The following is a 13,768-nucleotide window of genomic DNA, read 5'->3' as shown; positions in this document are numbered from 1 at the left end:
ATAACCCAAATCAATAGGATTGAAACGCCATCGACCCCCAATACAGCACGACTCATGGCGCAGTACTTCCTCTGGTTCTCAAACTAATTGTAAATACCCATTCACCAAGGAGGAACCAGCAACTTTGTATATTTTGTATTTTTCATTCTTGTCATTTTGCGTCCTTCTCTGTTTTTCACCCATATGTCACTTGTGCCGTCACTGTTTGTCTCACTATCACGTAGCGCACAAAGCCCCCTTGGGTTTCCAAATGCATTATATGCCTCTAGTGCTGATACCGTAACCTGTTTTTTGACTGTTTTTGCATAAATATGTCTTCAAGTATATGATGCTATATGCACTTCCAAATAAACAAAAAATCTGAGTCTCTAATGTCCTGTACATATAAACGTTTCTGTTACTAAAGTGAATCCTATTGAGATATTGTTGCTCTTCACACATGTACACCCAGATCTCATTCTGGTCTATGGGTTATACTCCTGTTGTCTATTTCCCTTTCCACTCACATTAGTGGACAGCATATACCAGGCCGGCCTCTCACAGCTTGCCTACAAGCAGGAATGTGAGAAAGTCTGAGTAGGACTGAGGGGCAGTCTGTGTTGTGTGCTAAAGGTCTTTCTCCCAGTTGCGGTAGTTAGTAAATACTGTCTTTGCATTGCCAAAGAGTATGTGTGGTTATTCCATTTTGAAGGGTCCATAGTCACCCTGCAGCCATTGGTGAGCCAGCGTGGAGATACTTTTTTGCCCCCACGTGACTGCGGGCACCAGAAGACCACCTACCTCCCACTGAGACCAATGCGCACTTAGTGATGAGGTAAGCAGACACTTTTTTAACTGAAGTTATGCCTGTGCACGGGGTTGGGGAGGAACCGGGGACTACAGTCTCTTTAAAAATGAGGACAGAGCATATCACTATCCTTGTTTGAGCATTAAATGTGTCTTTCTTGGCATTGCTAAATACAGATGTAGATATGTTATAAATATAAGATACAAGGTTGAAAGGGACCGAAGTGTACCTCATGTAAGATTGTGGATTGTGTACATGTAAAGCACAAAACGTTATGGCGTCTACCTGACTAGTTAACCTGTGATTCTCAACGACGAGTTGGAAGTGATCAGTTTGGCTTATTTGAAATTGAAAGGTGCAAATATGTGTTCCATTTGACACCGAGGGACAGCTGAAAGCTTGGTGTCGCTAAACTTTACCTCCAGTTAAAATCTAAACACTCAAATTACCAGTCCTGGACCTCATGGTCTTGGACCTAATGTTCAGAAAGCCACTCCATGGTCTCTAAGATGCACGGTTTGAAAGGAATCTCCTCTGGGGTGTGGATGGAAGTGGGCAGGGGTTGCTAGTTGCATTTACCGAAAAGTAGAATAGAGATGAGATTATGGCCTTAGAATAGAAGTTTGTTGCATATTGTTTGGCTGAAGATGAGCGTGTGTGGGTTTGAGTGAAAAGTAGCCAAAGTATGATGTATGTTGTGTAATATCGTATACTATGCAATTTTGTTTTTAATATACATTGCATAAAGGTTTGTATTGTAATATGCTCCGTATAATTGGTGAAACAAAATTTTAAAAGATGCTTGTATATCACAAAAGGGATAAGTCGGTATACTAGACAAAATGTTCCAATTTTTAAGATTCATGCTAGCCTATTAGAAACTAAGTAATATCTGATCAAATTGGAACAGAGGTTAAAGTAAAAAAATATTAAATACGTCTAATAATTAGGATTCTCTTAGAGTATATGCAGAAGGTATTCTCAAATAATAAGAAGAAATTACAAAAGTATAGTCTGGGAGTGGTTTAAAGCTACCCAAAAGCACACATTTCCCTGGCCAAAAAGAAGGAACCTTCAACGATAATATAATTGAATATGTTGTTACATACCTATGAAGTAAATATGCAGGAACTAAGTTGCAGAAATGGGAAACCACTGTAGCACTGTGGAGGACCTTTTGCGAAAAGGCAAAAGACAGTTCAACAGAAGATACCTCGCGTACCACATCTATTCCCCCACCCCCATATGAAACGATTAAACGCTCTCCAACAGGCGCATAGCATGTACCCACTGATACAGCTAGAAGAAGCCACAGTGTGATTTGAGAACCCTGATATTGGAATCCCTCCACACTTCCCGAGAGCCGCCCCCAAGGTCACCTGATGACCAACAAGGCCCAAACATGCAAGTACACCTAGGTAGCAAGCAAGGGTAGGAGACTCCCAATTTTCAGGCCAACTAGAAGCACAGTTTGACCTGCATCTTGATCCAGCCTCTCCCTAGCAGGACAGAAGTGAAGAACAGCGTATAGGGACTAGCAATGACCTATCACATATATCATCAGCAACGCTGCGTTTGCTACAGAAAAGGGATACCACAGGATGGGTAATTAGAGAACAATTATCTACCCCATAGCGAAGGGACGATGCAAGGTGGAGTGTCTACATGCATAGGACCGTAGGCATGACACAGCGACCAACATCTCAAGAAAGAGAACAGGAGTATGGAAGAACTGAAGATAGTGTATCAGGGCTGGGAGGGTGCGCTTGCCAGTGATTGGCAAAAAGAGAAAGGGAATGTGATAGTCTCACCAGCGAGTGTACAGGACTGACTAACACACAGTGAGAGTAGGAGAGACACAAGTGAGGTAAGGAGAGAGGGATATAATGATGACTTGCTGAAACAAGCTCAGAGATGTTTTGATACACTAACGGGTAGGATAGAATCTATATACCAGAATATGGAGAGCATGGGGATACGGCTTTAAACCCTAGAAGCAAGTCAGCCCACCTATGATATCTAAGAGAGACCACTTATTGACTTGGACCACACAAGGGGCGCATGGTGACTGCCTAAACCTGCTGGCAATAGGGCAAGAGAGCGCAATGTGCTTTCTGGAAGTAGAAAACTTCGAGCAGCAGAACTTGAGCGATAGCAGTTTCAAGGTACCCATGGCCAGCTAGACCCCAGAACTGGATCCAGGGAGGTTAAGGGACAATTGACACCCCACAACAGACCAGCACAGCAAATGATTGTTCAAACTATTTTGTGCAGCGTAGATCACACTCCAAATGAGATCATTGCTGAGGGAGAGAATATCTGGTAGAGTGCTGTACCATATATAGATAATCTAGTAGATTAGATTGAATGGTTAGCTCCACATATGAGTCCATGGCCACAAAAAGGATCCTTTGACCCCCATGACATGGCAAATGCTGAAGATTGCATTCTCTGTTGTGAGAGTGATCCAGACTGAGATTACCCGTACATGAGAACATGTCTGCGTATATGTCACAAGTACATCAGACAACACCATTTCCAGCATGCCACCACCCCTTTGCATCAGATGCCTCTGATACGTAATGGACCTGAGGCACCACATTATGTTCCTAGGCCACAGATGGACAAAAAACAATTGCCGCTGCTTACAGAAAACGCAGGGAAATAGTTCAGGGCATCTGAAAAACAAACTGCAGGTATCACCCTAGCAGTATGGGACGTAAAGAGCCTGCTTAGTTCCCTCATAGGGGATGAGACAGACACAGTATTTCAAAAGGCTGGAGTAAGGAATGTTACCCTCACTGAAACCAGATGTGGTGGATTTCCATTTAGTTTGCTCAGAACTGTTGTATGGGATCAGCTAGGGAAAATGTACCCAGACAGGCCAGACATCGGATCTTTCATGACTCAGTCTATGCAGCCAAATGAAGATTCCGCAGAATAGACAATGAGATAAAAGAAAAATTGACCCAGAAAGTAGGTCAGGGTTGGTAGCTGACAGGAGGTAATTCTGTATTATTTTATAATGTTGTTAAGAAAGAATTGCCTTCTGACGTGCAGGGCAGCTTAGATAACATAGTGACATTAGAAGCCAAGCCCTGGACAGAAATATAAGCGGGCAAAATCTATTTTTGCAAGAAAAAGAAAAGAATAAACAGGAAGTGGCAAAGAAAACAGTGGGCAAGTTAGTGCAGTAGAAGCTGGCGAAGAAAGTAGCAATGGACAACTGCAATGTATGTGGGATCAGCCCCAGGGACCACCCTAAGGACACAAGAAAGTAGTAGAGGAGGACAATGAAGAATAGGAAGAGGTAGGATGGGTCCACCAAGAAGGGATGTTGCATGATATTATTGTCAGACTTTTGGGCATTTTGTTAAAGACTACAACACTAAAAGATGGATTAGCAAAATGGAAGAGTAGGGCTTTATAATCAATCAGGAAATATGACAGTACAGCCACAATCAAGTCCCCAAATCATATACATGCCCAGGACACCCTAGCAAAATGTGCAGCCACCAGTGATGCCCCAAGCACAGCAGGAACTGCCTCAGCAAAACAACAAAGCACCCCCCCATGGGGACTCCACTTCACAGTGGACTGGGAGGTGTAGTTATGAGGGGAATCCTTTCGAAATGAATTCTGTGGACGGATACATAGAATAAGGGTGCCCACAGCGTAGTTCTATGTGACCAGTTTTGTCAGTAATGCACAGGCCAGCTGAGGAACCCACTGTGATGGTGACCATCAATGACAAGAGATATGCATTCCTCATAGATACAGGAGCAACCAAATTCTGTATTAGAGAGGAAGGCCTTCCGATCTCCAACAAATCAATGGACACACAAGGATTCTCTGGGGAAGTTATAAGGGTTCCTTTTACCAAACCAGTGGAGATGGAAGTAGGAAGGCGGCATATTGATGGCTGTCTGCTGTTCTCTCCAGCTGCCCCAGCTACATTGTTAGGAAGAGATTCGATGGCCAAATTAAATATGACCATTAATTTTGAATCAGATGGAATCATCATTTATTCCACCCCGGGTGTTCTGCCTTTCAGAATTATGGCATGGACGGTAGATTGCTCCTCCACGGACCAAATTAGAACAGGACTCGCTGATCTGGAGGCATTCACTACAGCAATATATACCATTATTTATTTATTTATTGATTGATTTATTTAATTAACATTACCCGAAGGTGTCAGAGTGCGGTACATAAGAACCAGTTGCATTAAATAAGGACTTTGGATTACATGTGTTACATAAGAGATATAAACAGGAGAAAAATTGCAAATGTACAAGCGGAGCGAGGGAAGGGAAAAATTGCACATGTACAAGTAAAAGAGTCACTCAAGGAGGAGATACAAACAGATAAACTCTAAAATCACATAGGAATGGTAGTAAATACAAAGGTCTACTACATATACTAGTGGTGAGAGTTATATACACAAGTGGAGTGAAAGGAGGGAAAAAATTGCAAATGCAGAAGTTGTAAAGTCCCTCAAGGAAGAGATACAATCAGATAAACTCTAAAATCACATAGGAATGGTAGTAAGTACAAAGGTCTACGACATATACTAGTGGTTAGAGTTATAAATATATACAAATTGCAAATTCACTCAGGATTACACTTTAACAGCGATAAGGCTTAGACAATTATAGATTACATATTTACAGAGCAGGACATTTTTGCCGTTGTTCAGTCATCTTTTCAGGTGGTGTTGCACTCAGGGGGGTGGTCTTGGGTCTGGAAGGATCCACTGGGTTAGAGATGTCCATAGGGGTAGAAGGCTGAATGGAGGTGGAGGATACAGGTTGTGCTGGGTCGAAGAGTTACTGGGAAAAGAGGTTAAATTACCCAAAGAACACCGTTTTCGACAATAAGGACAGGACTCTGGGCTGTCAGATGATGAATTATTACAGATAGAGGCTCTAGAAACAAGTTAAACAAGTAAACAATTAAATAAATTAAACAAATTTCATAGCGCGCACTGCATCGCATTTTGCGTTGCAGTGCGCGCTACGAAATTTGTTTTATTTATTTATTTGTTTCCTTACCTCCGATCATCCATATTCCGGTGTTTACTACCCAACCGCCCCCCTTTCCGCCCCACGGAACTCCTGTAACGGGCCGGTACTGGCTGAGATGTGTCTCTATCGGGCGCTCCATTATTGCCCTTATCCTCAGGATGAAAGAAAAAAATATTAATTCTGCAACAGTACCACTCTTCCCTACCTTTTATGCAACTCCAAAGAAATTAGTTATAGTCAGTGCTTTAAATGGGCCGGTACTCGCCGGTACTGAGTACCGGCACTTTTTATTTTTACCAAGCCGAGTACCGGCACTTCTCCACTGTCAAGGAGAGTAGCGGTACTCAGGTTCTGACTGATAACGTGGGCACTGACTGGTGCCGAGGGCCAGCTGAGTGACGGTTTTTGTCAGCATGGTGGCTGTCTGTATTATTCAGTTGTGACAACTGGCAGGGTGCTTGGTGAGGCCTGAATGGCCAATTAATTGGAGGCCTGCCGCTGGGTCGTCTTGTTAGTGCCTTGGAATAACGCTGGTACAAGCAGCCATTTTCACCAATTGCCTCCCAGTGGGGTCTGATTTTCTTTCTCCTCTCTGTTTCCCCTGCAAATCCAACTCACCCTGCCCACCTGCTGGGACATTAAGTCCTTGATGGGCGAGGATGAGGTGGTGGGCTCCTTGGCGCCCAGATGAGGTGGGGGGTCAAATGACTTCTCCATGGGAGGCCAGTATTGTACCTTTCCCTGACCTCTATCCTGCTAGACTCTGTTCGCTCTGGGGACCCTGCAGTGTTCACTGTCTGCCACTGGAAGCTCTCCAGCCCTGGAGCTTTCTGTCGAGGGGAAAGGAGGGAACGTAGGGGAGAGGAGGGAACGTGGGGGTGAGTGAAGGTGAAGAGTGAGAGGGTAAGGAGCAGAGAGCTTAAAGTAGGGAAAGGTAGAGAGGCAGAAGGGGTAAGCGCAAACATAGATAAGTAAGAGATCCAAACAGTTATGGATTGCGGTAGAGAGGCGCGGAGAGGGAAGATTAGAAGGAGTAAAATATTTTGAACACAAAAAAAAGAAATAGAAGGAGTGATGGTAGAGAGTGATAGGATACAATAGGGGACAGAATTAGCTACAAATGGGAGAGAGGTGAGTGTGGGAGGGATCGCGAGGTTTGAGATGTGTGTTTGAGAGGAACAGAATCAGGAACTATTTGAAAAGAAATGCGAGGAATGCTTGTTTGTGTGTGTGCACTCTTGTATGTATAAGGATTGCGCCAGATGCACGCAAGTAGGAACATTAGAATTATTATTTTAAGGAGCTGTAAATATTACAAAACAAGGAAACATGAACATTTGGTGTTTGGCCTTCATTTTGTGTAATGAATTAAAACATTTTGTTTAGATTGATACATTTCTCATGTTTTGCTCTGTCCTGCAACCAATGTAAGTGCCAGGGTCTCTCTTGCCCTAGAGCATATTGATTATAAGCCTGAAAGTGCTAAAAGTACTGTTGATGGCTTGGCACATTCAGGATTTTAGCTGCTATTAATCTGCACATATGGAAAGTTTGAGACCACTATCCAGGAAATGAAAGGGAAAAATGTTGTATTATGTCTCGCCCGCCTCTAACCCCGCCCACTAGCCACACCCCTAGCTCAATTTAATGAGTACCTGCACTTATTTTTTCCCATTTAAAGCACTTGTTATAGTTCTTTCACAGTCTCATTTCAGAACTGAAGCATTTTCAATATTTTACAGAACGAAGACATAGCTGCTGTTTATTTATCTTATGTAAATAACAACCATTAGCAAAGCCAATAGTCCTGGCTTGTTATCGGTGTAATGTAACTTGTATTATTTATCTGGATGCAATGACAGAAGCAGCATGCTAAGTACAGACTTTTTTGCGTACTTTAGCCACGCCCTGATTACTTAGGCCACGCACCTTTGAGATACCGCCGCACCCCAGTGTTTTCATCCCACTTAAATCCCTGCTTCCCTATGTATATAGAGATAACTCTAATCACTAGTATATGCAGTAGACCGTTGTGCTCTCTACCATTCCTATGTGACTCTTAGAGTATATCCATTTGTATCCCTTCCCTATGTATGTGAGATAACTCTAATCACTAGTATATGCAGTAGACCTTTGTACTATCTACCATTCCTATGTGACTCTTAGAGTATATCCAGTCATATCCCTTCCCTATGTATATAGAGATAACTGTAATCACTAGTATATGCAGTAAACCGTTGTGCTCTCTACCATTCCTATGTGACTCTTAGAGTATATCCATTTGTATCCCTTCCCTATGTATATAGAGATAACTCTAATCACTAGTATATGCAGTAGACCGTTGTACAATCTACCATTCCTATGTGACTCTTAGAGTATATCCATTTGTATCTCCTCCTTGTGTGACTTTACATCTTGTACATTTGCAATTTTTTTCTGTTGGTATCCTTTATGTAACGCATGTAATCCTAAATCCGTATGTTTTTCAACTGGTTCTTATGTAAAGCGCTCTGACACCTTCGGGTAAAGTTCGCGCTATATAAAATCGCATAAATAAATAAATACTGGCATGTTGCCCCCTCTCCGGGCCCTTCACCCTCTCAGCCGCTGCTGGCCCCAGAATCATTTCGAGATTCCCCTCTCTCCCGCCTTTAACACCGGCCCCACCCGTCACAGGGGCCCGGCCGGCCTAAGCTGGGAGCCCCCGTCCTCTCCCTTCTCCCGGGCTCTGTCCCTCCGAGTCCGTGGAGGAAAGGGGCGGGCTCGGCCGTGTCAGCTGCCGGCCGCCCCGGAAAGGGAGGAGGGAGACAGGGAGAGACTGGGAAGAGAAACATCGCAGTCCCGGTCCCCGGCCGAGGAGGCGGCCTAACGCCGCACCGGTGAGTGAGGGTGAGCCGGGATCCGGGGTGCAGGGAGGGGAGACCGGTGGTCAGACTCGCGGAATAACGGGTGTTCTGGGGCCCTAGCCCAGTCCCTGAAAATACACCCCATCACCTGGGTGAGCAGTGAAAAGCAAGTGTAACTTGGGTACATTGGGACCCGTGGGCGTTGGTGCCACCGCATATGTGGTACAATTGATAGCTTCGCCCTATACGGGGGACTGGTGGGGGAGCTCAGCAGGTGCGCTCCTCGCCCCTCCGCTACAGGTGTTGATATATCATTCCATACAGATTCAACACACGGCGCGTGCCCCTTCACTTTATTGGCTACTTCGCACTTTATTCTGAGGTGAAACACTGACTGACTCCACTGAGCATAGACCTTCCCCTATTAATAGTGCCTTCACCTTTAACCTATTCACCCCCTGCTAGTTGATCATCGGACCCCACAGTGACCTCTGAACACAACCTCTTTTCCTCATTTGTTTACCCCCGTGCAAATCTCCCCACTCTGAGACGACCCCAGAGACGCGTTGGGTGGGGTGGGGTGGGGGGGGGGGGGGGGGGGAGGGAGTTAAACTAATCTGTGTGAATGTGTTGCTTTTTGTAGGTAAACCCACTTTGGTTAATAAGATCACTTCCTATATCCGTGCGTGTAACGGGAGGGTCACGGATTTGAATCATGGTTGTTTCTATGGGTGATAGTGATATGTGTATTTACAATGCTAGGAAAACCCTGTCTTTGACAAAAAACACTGTAATTATTAAAAAAAATGTATTCCATACAGTATCATAAAAAAATGCCAGTTTTAAAAATGTATTACACACAGAATACGAATCCATAGACGGCGAACAATATGAGAGAAGTTGCTACAAAATATGCACACAAAAACTAAGGTCCTGACATGGTAGCTGTCCCATCCCACATATTACACGTGCATTTATATTTTTAGTAATACACAGCCCTACGTTACTATTGCAAAACTGTTTGAGTTTCAATTAAAAGGTCGAGTTCCAAAACTGGTAACACCCTGGCAGCACCTCTGAAAAACAATTACTCTTTGACGCCTGAATCTTCAAATGGCCCCATCAATTAAAGCTCACATTGGCTGTCAAGCTGATTAACCTGTTGCAGTCATTAAGTTTCTGTCAAGCAGCTTCTCTCCCTGGAGAGGACAGCTGTCTGTCCCTTCTTTGCCTTGGCAGCACAGGAGAAACCCTCCTTCCATTTCAGTTTGAGGCAACTCAAGATCACATAAACAGATCAGGGAACAGTTGTGTTTTTAATAATTAAAAAAAGGGAATTATTTTGGTAAAATGGTGGTGGTGGGGAAGCGTGGGAATACCTTTTATATTAGACCCCAACCACTTTGAATTCGGGCTCAGATCTTTCTTTCCAGTTACCAGTCTGAACACAACCACCTTGATGCCCCTGAAGAACAAATTAAACGTAGGGGCTCCCCCACGCGCTACCTTACGCGTTCTTCTTGGAGCACAGAACCACCATTTAGTGTAGTACAGTTCTCATATTTCCAAGGTGTATTTGAAAGTAGCTCATCCATTCCAGATGTTTTCACTGCATTCTGGGATTTGAAGTCCTGTTAGTCGTATTGTAAAATCAGGATTACAAGAACCCGGCAAAGATAAAATTGGATGTGCTACTCGTGCATGGATCTGGGAATATTGGGAGCTATATTGTAATGATTTGGAGAGTTTCAGATAAGGCTAGGAGGCAGTAAGTCTTTTGAAAGAGTCCCTCAGGAATCCTCCTTATGGTACCGGTGAGCAGTACGTTCACGTTGAGTATCAGCCTATGTTAGGGTTTGTCACTGAAGAGTGAGTTTCGTTCAGACTGCAAGGGAGCAGTGAGGCTCCCCGGGTCACGGGTGTAGGGTCGAGTAGCAGCCCTATAAGCCTCCTTCGGGCCTCTGCACCAGAGTGTAGGTATTAAGGCTCCCCAGGCATCTCTTGTTGGGTGTTAAAAGCTAACCTGAGCTCAAGTTCAGCATTGCTGTGTCTGCTATACGCCTTGATTAGGGTTCCTACGTGGTATGCTAGCTGTGAATCTACTGAGTCTCCATCAAGGTTTCACCTGAGGGTACCAGAGAGCAGCAAGCATCACCTACTCTGCCCTTTTATGCAACAACAGTGTCTCCCAGCCCATGCGTGGGTAGCTCATCCCGACCAGTTTTTTATATTTACATTCGGTGATGTCTCGATTGTATTGAGGGATAAAGTAGGACTACAAATCCCAGAATGCTACATAAAACCCTTGGAAAGAATGAGATACTTGCACTTGGAACTGCGAAATGTTGATAGTTCTGCAAAGTTGAAGTGTCTAACAAGGGTCCAGAGGGGCATGATCCACCACATTTTCATATTCAGATTCTAAATGCAAGTTATTTACATAGTCAGTGTTTGTCCTGTTAATGTGGCATGGATCAGAACCTCCCAGACTGAAGGCCGGACACCCCTGATGCTCAGCAGTGGGGATATAAGGCCTTTACTTTCTCGAATTACATTAAAATTAAAAGCAGCTTACAAAGATCCAATATCCCAGTGAGACAATTTTTTGTCCAAATAATGAAAACGATCAACATAACAATAGAACCGAAGAATTATTTTTTAAGGAAGATTTGTGATAATCTATTCTTAATGTTAATTTTGTAATTGTCAACAAAGGACCTTAATACCATTATTTTAGACAAATATTATGTTGCTGCTGGCCAGCCGAGTACTGTAAATCCTCGCTGACCCCCATCATAGAGATGGCGACCCATCTCAGATGCTGTGTTGTACAGACTGGTTCTAGCGTCCACCAGGACTTATGCCAGGGAGTGATGAGTAGGTTTGTACAGAGGGGGCAAGGAGAGGATGCTGTACTCTGGTGTCCGAGTTGAGGCAGAAGAAAACAGGAATTTATTTTATGGGTTGGAGTGAGAGGAGGCCTTATACTGATCTTTAAGCTGAGGTTACAGGAGACAGGACCCTGAACTTAAAACTTAAGGAAAAAGGCCAGAACCAGGAATCTCACGCCTGAGGAGGAGTCTGGACTCTGACCTCCAAGGAGAAACAGAGAGCTGCAATGTAACATCGGAGCAGGGGGCGGAGGGAGCCACATTCCACCATGTCGGGGGAGGAGAAGGCCTTTACATGCCTCTGAGACCGGAGTGTAGGGGTGATTGGAATTAATACTGGTACAAGTGGTTTGTTTTCGTTTTTTAATTGTGATTCTTGTTACGGTCAAAGGCCTGGGCACAGCCTGGTGGTGTGGTTTTCAGACAAACCAGTATAGGCAGTTCATAAACGTGAATCAAGTTCATCCAGTAGATTGTAAGATCTTTGCAGGCCAGTTTAGGGGTACACCGGTAAGACTGGAGGTGCAGAATACGTAAGATCTTTTAGAAAGTGCTCTTCATGTACAATTGTTTGAGTCTGGATGGCTTTCTCAATCCTGTATCTAGGAATGTCTATGTTCAGCAAAACGTGGCATTATAGTGATATGTATTGTGGTTTATCCATGGAACGGCCAGTCAAAGGTGACCTAGCGCATTTGGGAAGATAACGTCTTACAGATCTCGAAGTATGAGGGTGAAGGACACCTTAACTTCAGTGCCAGGGAAAACAGGTTAAACTCTCAACTTATCACAAGTGGGAGGTGGAAACTGGCATGGAACATTGCATTGCAGACAGAGGTGTGTAGACTCTGATCTCTGCACCGTAAGAGTAAGAAGAAAGCTAAATTCTTACTTCCAAGTTGGCGGCAAACAACCTGGACTCTCACCTTTTAAGCTGCTGACATGGCGGCTCGTACTATGAGCACCGGACAGAGGTGCCAGACTCGCTCGCCTAGTCTGTCTCGTTTCTATCGTTTGGGTGGGGCTGTGTTCCAGGTATTGCAGTTTCATTCCCTTATTCCTTTCAATTCCAGGTCTCGTGTGAAGCAGGTCTTAGTGAGTGGGCAGAATGTGGACCTCTTATATTGTGGGAATAATTTTGCAAAAGGTATGCAGAAACTCAGCCTTTAACAGTTGTTTTTAGGGAGAGACTGGATCATTGTGCTATTAGAAGTTTTTTTTTCCTGGCGTGAGCTATGATGTGTTGGCTACAAAGTAAATGATGATTTCTTACTGGATCCAGTAGAATTTGTGCCAATTTCCTCTAGTTCCCAGAGCCTTTTACGTGGCCTTTACCATCAGCGAGAGGGTGAAGTGGATGCGAGAGTGCTTCTCTCCATTTGTTGTTTATTGCTCTGTGCTCTTTTCACAGGTCTGGGCCAGAGGTTATGGCGTCCAGGATCCTGCACCGGCTTCGTCGAACCATCACAAAGCAAGAAAAGGATGAAGAAAAGGCTGAAACTGGGGGCCTCGATGCAGACGTGCTGGAGGAATGTCCTGAGAGCCGGGACTTGGTGGATGACACCGACGGTCTGTCCATGCGACTGAGCGGGACACTCAGCTTCAACAGTGACCGAGAAGACGAAGAAGACGAGGGACTAGACTGTCCAAGCCTGGAAGCGTCCTGTGACCTGGAACTCCCACAAGACTCCGAGGCCGACAAGGAGACAGTGGGTACAGACACCATGCATTTCTGGGGTACACACATAGCAGGTCCTGACACTTGTCTGATGAAGGAACCTGGGTGGTCGAGGTGTTGCAGTGTGCTTATGTTTGTGTGTATTAGGACACATTTGTTTAATCAACAGCTGGTGTACTGTTTAACAATGTGCTATGGTGTGTATCCAGTCTCTACATGCTAGTTCAGCAGCTAGGGAGCAGGTATAAAGATGGTGCGACCTCTGCATATAGATATGGTATTTTGCTTCCCAGGAAGGGAGTGAAAAGGGACCTAGTCACCAAAGCACTGTCTCCTTTCATTCTGTTCATTAGTATGTCTCTTTCTACAATCTTCCTGAACTAGTTCGGTTGTACCCTATCTGTTTTACAACTCTTTCTTCCCTTTGTGAGTCGTGGAGCGTTTGAAAATCTGTTTCTCTGCTTTCTGCTCCTGTATAAATGGCATTTTCATTTCAACCTATGAGGTTCACTTCTTACTCTTGGCAACTACTGCAGATG

General features: G+C 44.4%; 1 protein-coding gene across 3 annotated transcripts in view; it reads left to right on the top strand.

Annotated features, from left to right (window-relative positions):
* Positions 1–13,768, top strand: part of SNX21 (sorting nexin family member 21) — a 78,280-nt gene that overhangs the window by 46,130 nt on the left and 18,382 nt on the right. Inside the window, exons 1-2 of one of the 3 annotated variants that reach the window (XM_086932577.1) lie at positions 8,589–8,693; positions 12,963–13,264. In XM_086932577.1, the coding sequence (XP_086788703.1) occupies positions 12,979–13,264 (286 nt within the window). In that variant the 5' untranslated portion in view covers positions 8,589–8,693; positions 12,963–12,978. Of the gene's footprint in view, positions 1–8,588; positions 8,694–12,962; positions 13,265–13,768 lie in introns of those variants that run through there. The other 2 variants (XM_086932578.1, XM_086932576.1) reach the window with 2 other exon arrangements.

The sequence above is a fragment of the Lissotriton vulgaris genome, chromosome 7 (genome assembly GCF_964263255.1).
Source record: "Lissotriton vulgaris chromosome 7, aLisVul1.2, whole genome shotgun sequence".
NCBI classification, from domain to species: Eukaryota; Metazoa; Chordata; class Amphibia; order Caudata; family Salamandridae; genus Lissotriton; species Lissotriton vulgaris.
Note: the sequence above shows the minus strand (reverse complement) of the source record. Positions and strands in the feature narration are given on the sequence as shown.